Genomic DNA, 16,236 nt, shown 5'->3' with positions numbered 1-16,236 from the left:
TTCCACCATAATCTCAAATAAGTGCTAAAACCCATAAAATCTATGATGATCCTAGTCTAGAGATTTTTCATTTTAGAGTTTTTATAAATCCTAAAACTTCAGTTTTCCGAAAGCTTAATTTACTAGCTGATCAGGATATTGCAAGTTATCACTCTAGAGGTAGATCAAGAGTTGTTGTTTTATTTTAATTTTTATTTATTTTGACTCCCTTTATAATAAATAAATAAATAAATAAAAGGAGGAAATAAAATAAAAATTAATTAAAAACAAAATTACGTACGTACCAAAGGTGGGGGTGATCCATCCATGATTAAAGTTGAGAGGGTAGTTAACTATCCCAAGACTAGATTGCATGGGTCTCGGATCACCATGTACCCCTTCGAGACAATACTCAGTCATAAAAGGAGTGGATCGAGGGCGCAGCTCCTGAATTCATGACGACTCTTAGGCCGATTGGCCAATCAAAAAGGATGTTTGGAGAACCAATTATATCCACTGTCTTGGGGTGGTTTGGTCATGATGATCTTTATTATTTTTTTTTATTTTTTATTTTTCTCCTGAAGTACTGTTTTTTCTTGACGAAACATTTTCTTTTTATTTTAAATAAATTTTTGGTAATAATATTTTACGATGGAAGGTAGCTAGTGAATTGAGGAGGAAATTAATTAAGGTCAATATTATATTAATATATAGTTGGCCGAAAACTGTATGCCTTTGTCAACTTTAAAAGATCATGTTGATCCGCACGATATTATCTCGATCGATCTGGTGAAGAAATTATATATAACTCGATTCCTTACGTACGAAAAAAAGTACTATTCATTTTCTTGAACAGTGATGATGATTGCAAGCTAAACTTGAAAAAGAAAAATCTTGCAAGTTGAAAATTACCCCATGCAGTGAGAAAAAGACAGCTAGTGCGCAGTCATGGTTTCGACGAGTGTACCTGTACATGTATCTGTATATATAGAATAATATTACATATAATTATAAAAATAATATTTATTATTAAAAAATTAATTTTTTTATATAAATTTTATATTTATTTATTTTTTAAAAATAATTACATGATTTTTATATATTCACAACTATAAATATCGTGTATATATATATATATTTATATTTATATACGCGTGTGTGTGAATTAGCTGGGTGCAGAAAGTCGTGGAAATTCAAAAGATGTCGGTTTGGAATCCGGATACACACCCGGAAGACCGAAGAACGCTAGGAATTTAAAGGAAGTCATGCGCGCACGGCACCGCACGCAACCACTCAATTTAACTCAAGTACGTACGTACTGATAAACTAAATTAATAAATTATAACGATATATTAAAGGCAGTCATTGGATTCCAAAAGTAAACCGAATCCCATGCATGCATATCCAGTCTAGTATTTAATTCCTCGATCTCCTAATAGTAACATTCATCGACTTTTACCAGGAATTATCACGACTTTGTAATTTTTAGAGTCTTTAATTTGAACCACTACCATGATTTTGAAAGTCAGTTTTACTTTTTTGGAGCAACATGCAATAGCACAAATCGAAGAATGTTCGAATTCTCTGCTTAAGCCTATTTTTAGATTGTGAAGTGACTTTATATAATAATAATAAAATATTAAATATTAATAAATAATAATAATAATTAAGTGAATTAATAAAAAATATTAAATAATAATGATAAGATCATTCTACTGTCCAAACACACAGCCTTAAATTAACAAGATAAAAAAGGCCGCAAACTTAATATAAATTTCCATCGGATTAAACAAATTTCCATCAGCTTGTAATTTTGAAGTCGTGGAACTCTTTGATCATACATCATGTTGTTTGCTCGACAACCTCATGATTTGCTGTTGTACTAGCTGGAGCTAGCTAGCTAGGTTATATTATCCTCACCTTAGGGTCTGTTTTCAAATGTTTTTAGATTATTTCTCTACTAATATTTACAAACACTTCACTATTATTTTTAAACTATTAATTACTATACAATGTACAGATAATTGAGATAGTCTTAGCATCCAAATAGAATTTTAAATTTTTATATATTTCTTGCATTTTAAGATTTTGATTTTGGAAGCGATAAATACTTGAATATTAATATCTGACCATTATATATATATATATAATATTTCTCAATTCAATCTTAGAATTCAGCTAAGATTTTTAAAAAGTATTTTTTTTTTCTCGGTATTAATTATATGATAAAAGACGTACGAGAACATGCAATATATTGGAAATTATGTTTTCTAACTAAGGGTGTAATTGATATGATTTTAAACATTTTTTTTTAGAACTGAATAGGTATACATGAGTTTTGAAAATTTAAGAATTGATATCGGATCAATTCATCATCAAAATCAAAACTTCTAATTTTTTCAATTTCAGTCTAACTTTTTCGATTTTATAGATGAACAAAATCATTCTCGAACAAAACTAGTTCAGCACGCAAGCATATCCCTCATTTTATGTTATACTAATGTTATATTAGTTGTATACTACAAAATTAAAATTTATATGTTATATCAAAATTTAAATGTTATATTAAAAATTATAAGATTAATTTATGTTATATTATAATCAAATGTTATATTAAGATTTATAAGATTAATTTTATGTTATAATTTATATATTATATCAAAATTCAAATGTTATATTAAAAATTATAAGATTAATTAATTTATGTTATACCATAATCAAATGTTATATTAAGAGTTATAAGATTAGTTTTATGTTATATCAAATGTTATATTAATTACTTTATGTTATAAGATTAATAGACATTAATAATAAGATTTTAGAATTTCATTTTATATTAATTAACAATTCAACATATAATATATAATATAATATAAAAAAATTATATGTAATATAAAAAATCAGATAAAAATATTTTTTATATGATACAAAAAATTAAAAAATATATATATGTATATATAGGTCCAATTTGATTCGAATAGTTGTTCTAAAAATCAAAATTGAAACCGGATGGAAGGGCAGCTGTGCATCTATATCCCCTTATATCTTAAAAGTGCGTATAAGATCTATAGTAATGAACAGTGGCTCAATAATTCAACAGGGTTGTCCTCTTCTATCGTTCATTTCAGTCACATTTTTACATCTTAACTGAGTATTAAACGTCTGGTTTCTTCTCGCTGAGGACGTTTCGAGTTGAGGAAGAAAGGTGCTGTTTGAGAGTTTTCTTCTCGCTGTTTGGTATGCAAAATGATATGCAAAAATTCCTAATCTCACTTCTGCATGTTGTTTTTCATCTTTCTCGCATATTTCTTCTGTGTTTGTTTTCGGTTTGACGAGAGGAAGAGAGAGTTGCCGTCTGCGTGTTAATGGTAGTGTGCGACGGAGATGGAAAGGGAAGTTCTTGGTCGCCGGGTCTGGTAGAGATTGTCGCCGGTGTGAAGTGGTGGAGGTCTGGTGGCCTGGGTGGCCGCCTAAGGCGGCGCTGGTTGAGAGAAATGGGAGAAACCCATTTCGGATGTGTTTCCGCGGGGAGACCTAGGGCTGCGCGTGGGGGACATCGTTGGTGGCTGGGTTGGTCGCCGGCGTGAGGGGGAGTCGGCTGTGGTGGTCGTGACGGTAGGTGGCCGCGTACGGCAGCGCCGGTTGAGAGAAATGGGAAAAACCCATTTCGGATAGGTTTCCGCGGGGAACACCTACGGCTGCGCTTGGGGGACATCCATGGTGCCTCGGGTGGTCGTCGGCGTGAGAGGGACACCCCGGTGGTGGCGGTGAGACTGGCCGGCGCACGGCGGCGCCGCGCTGGGCTGAAGCAAAACTGTCGGTGAGGAAGATTCGGGCCACCGAGAGACAACCCGAAGAAAAAAAAAAATCATTATAAATTCAATAAAAAAAATAATATATGCTGAAAAATATTTAATTATTTGTTATTAATAAATAATAGTCAATTCTTTCTTTTTCTTTAGATAGGAATGTTTAGATAGAAAATAACTTTAGATGAAAAAATTAGTAATGTTCCTAATAACATACTCAATTCTTTCTTTTTCTTTTTATTTTTTATTTTTTTGCATAAAACTGAATATATATAATATAATGTACGTAGGAATGTTTAGATAGAAAATAACTTTAGAGGTTTAATTCAAGCATGTATAGGACTTTAATATACTTATGATGTTTTATGTAATAAAACTTCTTATTTAACAAATAAATGGAGATAATATCAAAGTCTAGATTTTGAATTTTAACTTGAGAATCCTAAGTTGAATAATTGCAAATGAAATGGTAATTATATATAGGTTTAGACAAAAAAATCTTTCAGTGAATGTGACACATCAAACAGACTCTTGAAATCGCATTCCCTTCTGAACTTCCATCATCACTTGAGCCTACCATTGTCTCTATAACATTTGGCTTCTCTTGGACCCATCCCATATTTCATTCCCGGGATTCTGTCGCTTTATTATAATTCTAATTCCAATTATATCATCGTATTTAAATGAGGAATGAGGCAGCTAATTTACTTGATGCACTGAACCCATCATTGAGGTTATAGATAAGATCAGTATCATAGTAAAAATCATTATAAATTCAATACAAAAAAATAATGTAAGTTAAAAAATATCTAATTATTTGTTATTAATAAATAATAGTCAAATTTTTTTTTTCTTTCCATAAAACTGAATATATAATATAATGTAAGTAGGAATATTTAGATAAAAAATAGCTCTAGATGAAAAAATCAGTAATGTCTCTAATAACATCAATATTAAAAATCATTATAAATTCACTACAAAAAGATAATATATGTTGAAAAACATCTCATTATTTATTATTAATACATAATGTTTAGATAGAAAATAAATCTAGATGGAAAATTCAGTAATGTCCCTAATAAATATTATTATTATATAATATAATATAATATAATGGAAAATTCATTATTTATTATTAATGCATGTCAACTATTTTGAAACAAATAAAATTTCCAGCATTCTCATCTTAAATGGATTCATTTGCAATAGCTAGAAATCAAACAGAATAAAAAAAAAAAAATTAATTTAATGACTTCAAACCCAATGTATTTAACCATCAGTATATGTGCAATGATTGGTATAATTACTCCATGGTGTCAAAAATTAATAATTATAAGCTATTGCATATTTAATATAAATAATATAAAAAAAAATTTTAAAGAATAAACTGTAATTTGAATTAGTGTCTTCCAAATTTACTTGAACTTATAGTTTGTTTAAACTTATTACTATTTAAATTAGTAGTTTCTAATTAGAATAATCTATATTATTCGTATAGATTTTATCATTAAATTCTCTTCTTCTACACTATATGTTTATATTTTAAAATAATTAAATACAGGACAAACGTGCCTCGCACGTCACTTCACCGCTAGTATATATATATATAGCACGATAGCAACGTGCTGTAATCCGGATTCGTCCTCGGCAGTTCAATGAAAATTCTCGACATTTAAAACGCGTATTTCGAATTATTTAGAAACAAATCATACTTTATTGGTCGTTATATAAACGTGATCAATAGGTTGGTTTGGATAGTGAGATAAGATAAGATGAAATATTTTTAAATAAATTGAATAAAATATTATTTTTTAATATTATTATTATTTTAAAATTTGAAAAGATTAAATTATTTATTATATTTTATATAAAAATTTAAAAAATTTATAATAATAAAATAAAATAAATTGAGAATATTTATATATCTAAACCGACCATAATTTATATATATAAAGATCATAATTGACTATATATATATATATATATATATATGTCCCTTTATCGACGACAGCACGTACGTAATTTGTAAGAAAGGTATATATATGTATACATTTATGCTATTGTGGCCTGGTGCAGAAAGCTAAGGTGGGGCTATGAGCATCTACATCGAGCAAATTTTTTCTTCAATTTTAGTTAAAAATTATCATTTTCCAAATTTCATTCATCTTTTCAAAACATCTCGCATCTCATTTTTTATTATTTTTCTATTCTATTAAAATAATTTCTCTTTATCTTTTTATTATTTTCTTCTCTCACATCTATTTATATTCTTTTTTTATGCTCTATTAAAATATTAGTTTAGAATAAAAAAATATAAAGACTGATTCAGGATTGCTAAATGAGTTGCTAACTTGCTAGCAATACCAAGTACAATTACGAGGAAGCGGATGCTAGTGCTCAAAGAGCATTCATATTGAGTTTCTCGTAAAAAATTTTATAATTTAATTAAAAATTATATATTTTTTAAATTATATTTATTTTTTAAAAACTTTCTACGTCTCATTCTCTATCTATTTTTTATTTTATTAAAATAATATTTTTTTATTATTTCTTTCTTATTTTTTTTCTCTTACTTTCATTTATAAATTTATCTACTCAATGCAGATTGAGAGAAGTTTTGAGAATATTCTTTAAATTTTTTCTCAAATTATAAAGAAAAAGTGGTTATGGAGAACTCAATGGAATGCTCTAAGGCTGGGAAATACCATGCTTGACTGATTCAACAAGTTCTTCACCACCTGGTACGGACATAAGCAGGAGACATAATTCTTTCGACACAAGTGCGTGGAAGTTTCCCAGCAACCCCAAAGTCTCTCTCTCTCTCTCCTGACTTTCTTATTTTTCACGGTTAAAGCTTTCTCTCCTTTTTTGCAATATTCATGCCTAACTTTCATCAATTAAGCCTCACCAATGTCAAAGATGAGATGTTGAAACCACAATATATAAGGAACTAGGTTATCCTTTGGCATCTCCTAACAAAGTTGTCCCTGTGTGTGCGTGTGCGAGCGCGTGAGAGATAGAGAACAAAGAGAGAGACCAGGAGTAATGGACGATTTGCCACCTGGGTTTCGGTTCTACCCAACGGAGGAAGAATTGGTTTCATTCTATTTGCACAACAAGCTAGAAGGGACCAGGGAGGATTTGAACCGAGTTATGGACAGGGTTATACCAGTTTTGGATATATATGAGTCCAACCCATGGGATCTCCCACGTAAATATCTTCTAATTCTTTGATTATAAATATATATGTCTCGTTCTTGGCTGTTCATTTGATCGATCGGCCTCTATAATTACGTATATATACATGAGTACACACCAGGGAAGTTTCCAGCAGTATTTGTTTTTTAACTTTTATAAGCAATATTATAGCTAGCAGCTTTCAATAATATCTCAAATTCAGTACACCGTTAAGATCTCCTTTTCCGTTGACCTGGCCGGATACATGTAATATAAGATGGTGATCTCTATATATGTTGCAGGTTTGAACGTCTCTGGATGATTATAGATTAAGATCAGAATATATTAAAATGCAGAAAACTTTAGAATCTTAGATAGAATAAACATTCTTAGCTAGCCCTAAATGTACGTAGCGATCAGATTCTTATTCCTTATAAATTTCTGCACCACGAGTAGGAATTCTTTCTTTCTTATAACCTCGTACGTATCTTGGAGCTTAATTAACCTTTTTGTTTGAATTTTTTTGTATTAATGTTTTTATTTTTATTTTTATCTTGGATGAATACTATAAGCTTTTGCTTCCACGATTTCTTCTAATCTCTCTTTTTACGGGATAATCAGAGTTTTCGGGAGACCTGTGCTATGGAAACCCTGAGCAGTGGTTTTTCTTCATTCCCAGACAAGAGAGGGAAGCCCGCGGGGGAAGACCAAGGCGACTCACTACAATAGGGTACTGGAAAGCTACGGGGTCTCCTAATTATGTCTACTCTTCCAAAAATCGCATTATTGGAGTAAAAAGGACCATGGTTTTCTACCATGGAAGAGCTCCAAATGGAAGAAAATCCGAGTGGAAGATGAACGAATATAAAGCCATCGAAGGAGAAGCGTCCGCATCTACTGGTGCAGTTCCTACGGTGCGTATAATTAACTGAATATCAGTCAACAGATATTCACAAAAGTCTTTGCTTAATTTTTTTTGTAGGGCTAGTTATAAATTAATTAGTATAATGTTTTGCATCCTCCTGATTGCAGGGTTTTAATGATTTCTCTTAGTATATATATTCATGTTGATATATATCTTGATCAAGATGAACGATAAAGAACCATGTCATGATAATTAATCAACATATCACGTGTACGTTGAAGTTTACAAGTATGAGCTAATGTAATCCAATTACATATGCATTAACGGTGGGTCGGTCTGTACGTTACAGCTTAATTAGTTTGGTTTGGATCGGCCTGTTATGAAACCCTAGCATTTATAATTAATGATCTGGAAATTAGACAAGCCTGAGAGAGGTTTGGATTCAGAGATGAATTGAGATAGTTTGTGAATAATAGAATAAAAGTTGAATTATTTATTATATTTGGTATGGAAATTTGGGAAATTGTTTAGGGATTTGAAAAAGTTAAATTGTTTATTATATTTTGTGTGAAAATTTGAGAAAGTTGTAATCATAAGATGAGATGAGTTGAGGTGGATTTTGAATCCAAACCTCTCCTAATCTCTTATATATGCAATATATATAAGATAGTATGCTAGCTAGCTTTGAATATCAAGAGTACTACAAGGCCCGATCTACTAGGCCTGATCATGCTCATGATGTTCATATGATTGGTTGGATATATATGATCTTTATGGTTTTTTCTTTCCAATAATTATTATTATTATTATTGTGTATACGTTTCCACAGTTACGACAAGAATTTAGTTTGTGTCGAGTCTACAAGAAAACAAAATGCTTGAGGGCATTTGATAGGCGGCCAACTGGATCAGTAGTAATAGGCCACGGTGAGCCAGCAACACAGCAAATTCATCATGGCGATGATCAGGCAGTACCAAGATCATCTGGTCTGAACCTTCCATTTACTGATCAGAGAACAACCTCACCGGAGAGTTCATCCTCAGGAGACCATGGCCAACCTGGCCGTGAAGGTAAGAACAAGGGAATGGCTGTTGATGATGATCAGAGCTTGTGGGATTGGGATCAGCAATTGAATAATTGGTTCCGGCCCGATGGGATGGAATAGATCATCATGATCGCGAGTAGATGGAGAGGATTTTCTGATGAATATTTACGCATGGCGTACTGTCCAAACATAGATATGACTTTACTAATGTTAGTAGAATACCATTACTATTAATAATTTATATGTTAGTAGAATACCAATATCAAAGTCATGCTTAACCCACGCAAAGAAAGTACGTATATGGTACTTTTAATTAGTAAGACTGTATTTTTGGAGAAGGCTAATATTTTTGGTTTCGTCCTGTATTATTAATGTAATTCTCGTTACTTTATAGCCAGAGACATATTAATATATAAACTTCAGTTATCAATTTAGGGAATATTGTACAAATATTTTAGCAAATGCACGATGCTTGTTAATTGTTGTTCAGTACTTCTCCGCTTGATTATCTAAAATATTCAAGTTGGACTATATATATAGTACAGGAGATCATATCATGTGTGTGTGTATATATATATATATATATATATATATATATAAAACTTGAAAAAGCCTTTTATCAAAGGTTTTTATCTGATTTTATAAAAAAAAATGGGAGTTTCTGTAATATTACCCGATCAGATATTGCTTGGAAATGTGTGATATATTGGATATTAATATATATATATATGTCATGTCTATATATTGATACTCTATTCAAATTCTCATATATATATATATAATTATATCCGATCACAAATATTAATTAAACGTGCAAAACACACACACACACACATGAACAATAGCAATAGAACCATGGAAGAATAAGTAGTAATATAATATATATATATATATATATATAGCATAATTTGGAGGAAACAAAAAACATGAGTAAAAATCAGATATATGGATGGTCGACGACTCGACTTATATTATATATTATGGCAGGGGTACAAAAGAGTCTTGTAACAAAGAGAAATTGGTAATAATTATAAGAGTAATGCTAGGTACGTATAAGTTTTAAATATATAAGTCTTTTATAAAAATATGAATCTTATTAAGAAAAATGAGTTTTTCATACTTTTTTATAGTAAGATCAACTTTTTTATAAAGAACTTACGTGAGGATTGTGCATTTAGAACTTGTATATATTATTTCTCTAATTATATATAAACGAATTTTTACGTACCTCTAAGTCATTTTCTTTACATGACATAGATTTTTAATATTAGATATAATTTTAGAGTGTACAAATTTTACACTCTTTTGCAAAAAAGTATATTTTATTATTAAAAAATTAATGTTTTTATTATAAATTTCATAATTTTTTTTTTCCAAAAAAATTCGCAAGATTTATGGGTAGTCTCCCTCCAACAAATCCATCACACTCACAGCAATTAATAATGGTTTTAGGTAATTAAAAATGTAAATAGTAAAAGATTGCGTAGATTTTTTTAAACAATTAATATAGCATAATTTTGTTTTTTTATTTCTTTTGGACATGACATATATATATATATATATAATTATATAATATTTCTATTAATTATAAAGATAAATGCTATAATATATCCGTCCCACTTATACTGTTTATTTTACCTTATTGATGAGGTAATGCTACGTGACATTTAAAAAAAATAAAAAAAATTAGAAAAAATTTAAAATTTATTTTATTTTTAATGTTTGTAGATATTATTTAATTTTAAATATACATATATATATATATTTAATTTTCTTAATAAAGTACGTGGACGAAGGAAGAGGCTAGGCAGTCTCTCTCCAACAAATCCATCAGTCACAGCTGCCAACTGTATAGCTCCCCCAGTACTGCCAATGGTTTTGGGTAAGTAGTTTCCTTCCAGCTCTACTAAAGTGGAAAGCAATTAATATAGCATAATTTTGTTTCTTTTCACTGGACATGACATGTATATAAAGATAAATGCTATTATTTCGTCTGTTTTTATACTGTTTATTATGCTCTATTGATGTAGTATGAACCATTATTACGTGATTTATTAATAAAATAAAAAATATATATAAAAGGGTAAAAAAAACTAATTATAATTCCAGTCTTATTTTTTTTGTAATTTTTAATACCAATTTATTTTGAATATATATATATATATATATATTAATTCTCTTAGTAAGCCATGTGGTACTAAGCGGTGGTGGTGCCACATTAATGAAACGTGCAAAGTGAGCGATATAACTAGACTATATAGTTGTATTTCTCATTTATAAATTAGTATGAAAAACACACTCCTTATATTGTTAGCATGATATGATTTAATTTATAAGAAATTTAAAATTTAAATTGTTTTTACAAATTAAGTTTTACCATATCAACAACATAGAGGGTGTGTTTTACACATGACTTACCAATATAATTTTCCACACACACATATATGTATATATATGTTGAATAATATATATCGATATATAATTAAGTTAATATAGCTACTAATTCGGCATATCTTTGTGCATGTATATTTCTTAATTAATGTGTGTTTATTGTTATTTTCCACGATCGATAAGCATACTATACGTAATCAATAATCATGCTAACATATTAATTAAGCCGATCAATGACTAAGCTGTCATCCACGCTGATCTCTTTAAATATTGATTAAATGTTGCGAGGATTTAATCAAATTAACTACTGATATTTGAAAGATTGGGATTTGACTCTCCATAATTATATAATTACAAAAAAAAAAAAATTAAAGAGAACCTCATCCATGCATGCATTTCAAAGAAGTTGTTGTCCACATGATGACTCATGCATGAGACAATTAATAATACTCTTGGCGTGCGCGCTGCATGTCGTCGGAGATATACGCGGTTGGCTGGTCACCTCGTGGTTGAAATTTGAATACCCTCCATGAGTCATGTGGTACGTACGTAGGGCCGATTCATAAATGGTTTGAAATGTTTGGCCATGCATGTTTCATTTTGGTCCTGCAAAAATGCAATCACTAATTTCATGAATTGCGTGCATGCTGACTCTTTATTATCATTGATGATTAGTTTTCATCATTGTTTTCTTATACAATATGTAGCATCCTAGCTTTATCCGTTTGATATATAATTTGTAAACACGCATACGTAATATTTTATATCTATTGGGATTTCTTATTTTAATTGAATTAAAAAATTTAATATGATCAATTATCACGTTTGATAAAAAGGCTTGTTATAAATCGAAGGAATATGAAATCAAATTGCATCTATAATGTATTTTTTTATAATTATATTATAAACAACGAAGTGTATAATATAAACATATACATACACATATGCATGTATGCAAGCATAAGTTGTGTTTGGATGTTGGAGTGAGTTGAGTTGAGATGATAAAATATTATTAGAATATTATTTTTTAATATTATTATTATTTTAAAATTTGAAAAAGTTGAATTGTTTGTTTTATTTTATATTAAAATTTAAAAAAATTGTAATAATGAGTTGAGATGAGTTGAGATTAATTTAAAATCCAAACGAAGCCTCCAAAGTCAAAGTTTTGGTCTTGCCAATAATTCTCAAACCATTCCGTATCGCATATAATTTAAATCGTTTAAATGATAAGATTTGATTTATAATATCTAAATTTTAAAATTTATCTTAAAAAAATTATAATATATAAATACTTTTACGAGATATATTCTGTTCTGTATACGGATTTGAAAATAAAATTTTTATATCACAAATCATGGACGGGCCTTTCGGTATACTTTGAGTCAAAGCCGATAATAGTGCTTGATATCCGTTAAGTTCCATATTATTTTTGCGTGAGGCCTCATTTCGCAACAGTTCCGGCAGGAACTAAGCCCATTACAACCGGGCCAGAACTCACCGGGCCTAGCCCACTAAGAGAATCAGTGAAATTAAATTAGAAAATATTAAAAGCAAAATGAAACGATATAGCACCGCTATGCATTTCGCCGCTAAATCATTTCCTTTCCCTGTTGCTTAGGGTTTCTGCCCGAGGTTTTTCTGTCTAGTGTTTTTCTCCTATGCTTCGAAACTATCTCTAAGCGCGGCCCTTAAGATCGCCTTCCACACTTCACAATGGAAGCGTTTCGAGTCATAGCTGCGCAAAATCAATTCATACGGCACTCTCTAGGGTTTCCTTTTGAGTCCTCTTCTCCCACCTGGAATGGGTTGTCTGTGAGGCATTTCTCTTTGCCATTGGATCTGTCACTTCCTCATTTTTCTTTGGAGCCTTGCGGTGGATAGCCTCCGTGCTGTTTCATTCGCGGGGGTTTCAGATTATTTATTGGGATTTCAGCTCCTTTGGTACTTTTTCTAGCGTCTCACCCTAAGGCGGGGAACAGTTTTTATTTCTTTCAATATTCTTATTAACTGTTACTAATCCCTTTGATTTAAGAAAACAGAGATAGGATGGATTTTCAAGAATGATGATTCAATTAGATGTGTGAAAGGAGAATTCCTTGATGAACTCAATTTCTTGAGGCATATTTAATTGTCTGACTTGTTGTCAGTTTGATCCTTAAAACTTAGCTCCTCGTTATTTTTTATGTTGTTTTTTGGCGGTTTTTTTTTCTTGTTTTTATAGTTTGGGTTTTGTATGCGATCTAAATTAGCAAATTGAGGTTCGGAATTTGAATGCTTTCGTTTTGAGATTTGAGTCATGGTATGCATGATTTTGAGTCATAGCATAAAGTTTTGTGGGTTTTGCGGTTCAGTCGTCCCTGTAATCTTTTTGAAGTATCTACAATTCAGTGAATTTGTCCATTTGAATGAACCCGATGGAGAAAGATTTCTTCGATTACTTTTTATTACAAAGAACACAGATGATGTGTGTTTGTTAATCTTGGTAGTGTGAGACAACCTTGGTGGATAATATTTTAGAAAATGATCTTGATAGCTGGGTGTTCAGTCTGTCTGTCTGTCTGTCTGTCTTCGTGCATCTCTACGAAAATTAGAGTGAAAAAAACTCCCGTATTAGGTACAGTAAGTATATGGGACATTTCGTGTATCTATAATTTTTCAATAAAAAGAAAACCATGTCAATTTGCAGGATAAGTCACTACTTCTATACTTTTGAATGTTATTTTTTTACTGTTTCTGCCAAATAATTGTTATTCTTGATTTCTCTTGCCGAGTTAGTATTGCTTTTGACTCATTTTGTTATATTTTCATGTTGGCTTTTAATTTGCGTGCTTTTTATTTCCCGAACAGATTTTTTTTGCCGGCACTTTCTATACTTTTGTTGTTTTTGGATAGATTATGGTTTCGATTTAATTTTAAATTGTTGGGATATCCTCTTTGTTTTGGCACAACCCACAATAACCTTGTTTCAGTCCAGAAGAATTGAAATGCAAAAGAGGAGATAGGCTTGAGCCTGCAGAATGAACTGGTCCCAAACGATCTTAAAGATACAAATTCATGCTTTTGTAAAAATGATACCACAATTTCATTTAGCACGTCCATGTACGAGACCAAAATATGCACCAATTTACACGCACCGGAAGATGCCGCAGAGTGCAAACATCTTTTATCAGCAGGCAAGAACCAAGGCAAAAGTCTGAAAATATCAAGCGTAGACTCTGGGATCACGTAGACTAGGTTATATTGTAATATTCTGAATGTATTGTAATGCTCTGAACTTGTTGTAGTGCACTGGGTAATATTCTTTTTAGCAAGCTCTGTACATTGTTCCCTCTGTTGCAACGCACATCAGGTGCTCGAGAATATGTCCATAGGAAGTCTGTTAGAATCTTTCTTATATGTATAAATACATCATTTGTATATCAAAACTTTTAGAAAACTTATCTCTCAAAAACTCTTATCAGTATCAAAACTCAAAAGCCAACCAACAAGAATGGAAGAAGGATATCTTAAAAATATAAGCGGATGCCGAATTTCTTCTACGTTCTTGGTCCAAAATCTGCTGATAACATTAGAAAATATCTATATATACACAATATTAATATGATAATTTTTTGAAACATAGACCCCGTCCACCTAAAATTCTGAGATCTTAGTAAATAAAAAATAAAATCTGAGATCAAGATGCTCATTAGAACAAGAAAACCTCTTCTTTTCCACCAAAAAGCAAAAACTCTGGCCGTAACACCTTCGCACTGGTATATCGAAAGCTAAAGAATCAATCCAAAAAACCAGTTTTTCGCCAGATAGCATTTCTGACCTGTCGCAGATCCCTTCCTTTTAGAGTCCTACCAACCCCTTCGAGAACCGAAAACGTCGTCTTCGGGGACACACCCGAGCCCCTGGCGACGATCTCGTGAGGCGGCAACATCTCGGCCTCGTCTCCGTCACCGACGTCCACGTCTTCAAGCTGTTCCTTCCTCCTCTTCGCCATGGCCTGAGACAGCACTGGTACCTTCATCGGTGCCGACTGGTGGTTGTTTCGGAGGTGGTGGAAGTTTCTTCCCTGTATCGGCTCACAGTACTCCCTCTCCGGCGGTCTCGGGATCAACGGAATCGCTTTCGAAGACGAAGATGACGCGGTCGAGGGCTTGCGGCACAGCACCGGTCCGTCGTGGAGGGTCCGGAAGCTCAGATGATCGGCTTCGGGTAGCACAGAGAGGATTCCGGATCCCGTCTGTTGATGAAAATTCAACCGTCGATGGTGATTGTGGTTGCTATTGGAGTGAATCGGTTCTGTGAAATCAGCAGTCCAGAAGATCTCGGCTTCATTGAGTTCGTCTTCGCCACCTCCGGAGGATGCTGCACTTGAGGATAGTGTCGAGGAGAAAAGGCCGAGGAATCGGTCGGAGGACGTTGATCTGATGTGACGGTAACCCGTGGACTCCATTTTGATTGCGCCTCACAGAGTTACCGAATAACAGAAATAGAAACAGTGGGGGTAGGAGTGGGGAACTGAGGTGGTTGAGACTCTGGAGAGTCGCGAATTATGATGGTAGTGGGTGGAACGGAGGAAAAATATATATATATATGTATATAAAAACAAAAACAAAGGGATGGCTAATTTTGTAACCGATCATTCTTACTGAATTAGTTAAAAATTAAATTTAATAAAAATTTAATTATTAAATTATAAAATATGTTACATTAAAATAATTATATTCTAAATATTTAAAATATAATTACAGTAATTTTTAAAATTATTTTTAAATTTAAAAGATCTTTTTTATTTATTAAATTTATTTTATATCATTTATTTCTCTTTCTAGCTAAAAAATTCAATGCTTCCATCTAATTCCATACCAATAAAAAAAATTATTGATGTTATTTGGAATGCCTTCCATTTAATTTTTGATTAATAATCTCTAAATTTTTTTTGAATAGTATAATTACAAAATATGAAAAATAAT

General features: G+C 31.4%; 2 protein-coding genes and 1 non-coding gene across 3 annotated transcripts; 2 read left to right on the top strand and 1 right to left on the bottom strand.

Annotated features, from left to right (window-relative positions):
* The first annotated feature begins 6,782 nt into the window (after positions 1 to 6,782).
* Positions 6,783 to 9,210, top strand: LOC109016036 (NAC domain-containing protein 90-like). The gene is made up of 3 exons (XM_018998503.2): positions 6,783 to 6,999; positions 7,587 to 7,879; positions 8,660 to 9,210. Exons 1-3 carry the CDS (start codon positions 6,834 to 6,836, stop codon positions 8,993 to 8,995), a joined length of 795 nt encoding a protein of 264 aa, XP_018854048.1. The 5' UTR covers positions 6,783 to 6,833; the 3' UTR covers positions 8,996 to 9,210.
* A 4,108-nt stretch (positions 9,211 to 13,318) lies between these two features.
* Positions 13,319 to 13,414, top strand: LOC118348114. The gene has a single exon (XR_004801259.1). It is a non-coding gene; the product is annotated as a small nucleolar RNA Z266 (small nucleolar RNA).
* A 1,412-nt stretch (positions 13,415 to 14,826) lies between these two features.
* Positions 14,827 to 15,820, bottom strand: LOC109012194. The gene has a single exon (XM_018993718.2). The coding sequence runs from the start codon at positions 15,714 to 15,716 to the stop codon at positions 15,045 to 15,047; it is 672 nt and encodes a 223-aa protein (XP_018849263.2). The 5' UTR covers positions 15,717 to 15,820; the 3' UTR covers positions 14,827 to 15,044.
* Positions 15,821 to 16,236: the final 416 nt, after the last annotated feature.

Source organism: Juglans regia, chromosome 3, assembly GCF_001411555.2.
Source record: "Juglans regia cultivar Chandler chromosome 3, Walnut 2.0, whole genome shotgun sequence".
Lineage (NCBI taxonomy): Eukaryota > Viridiplantae > Streptophyta > Magnoliopsida > Fagales > Juglandaceae > Juglans > Juglans regia.
Note: the sequence above shows the minus strand (reverse complement) of the source record. Positions and strands in the feature narration are given on the sequence as shown.

Coding starts and splice junctions, on each gene's coding strand:
- LOC109016036 (XM_018998503.2), top strand. CDS start 6,834: ATGGACGATTTGCCACCTGGGTTTCGGTTCTACCCAACGGAGGAAGAA. Junction 7,000..7,586: donor CAACCCATGGGATCTCCCAC/GTAAATATCTTC, acceptor CGGGATAATCAG/AGTTTTCGGGAGACCTGTGC. Junction 7,880..8,659: donor CTACTGGTGCAGTTCCTACG/GTGCGTATAATT, acceptor ACGTTTCCACAG/TTACGACAAGAATTTAGTTT.
- LOC109012194 (XM_018993718.2), bottom strand. CDS start 15,716: ATGGAGTCCACGGGTTACCGTCACATCAGATCAACGTCCTCCGACCGA.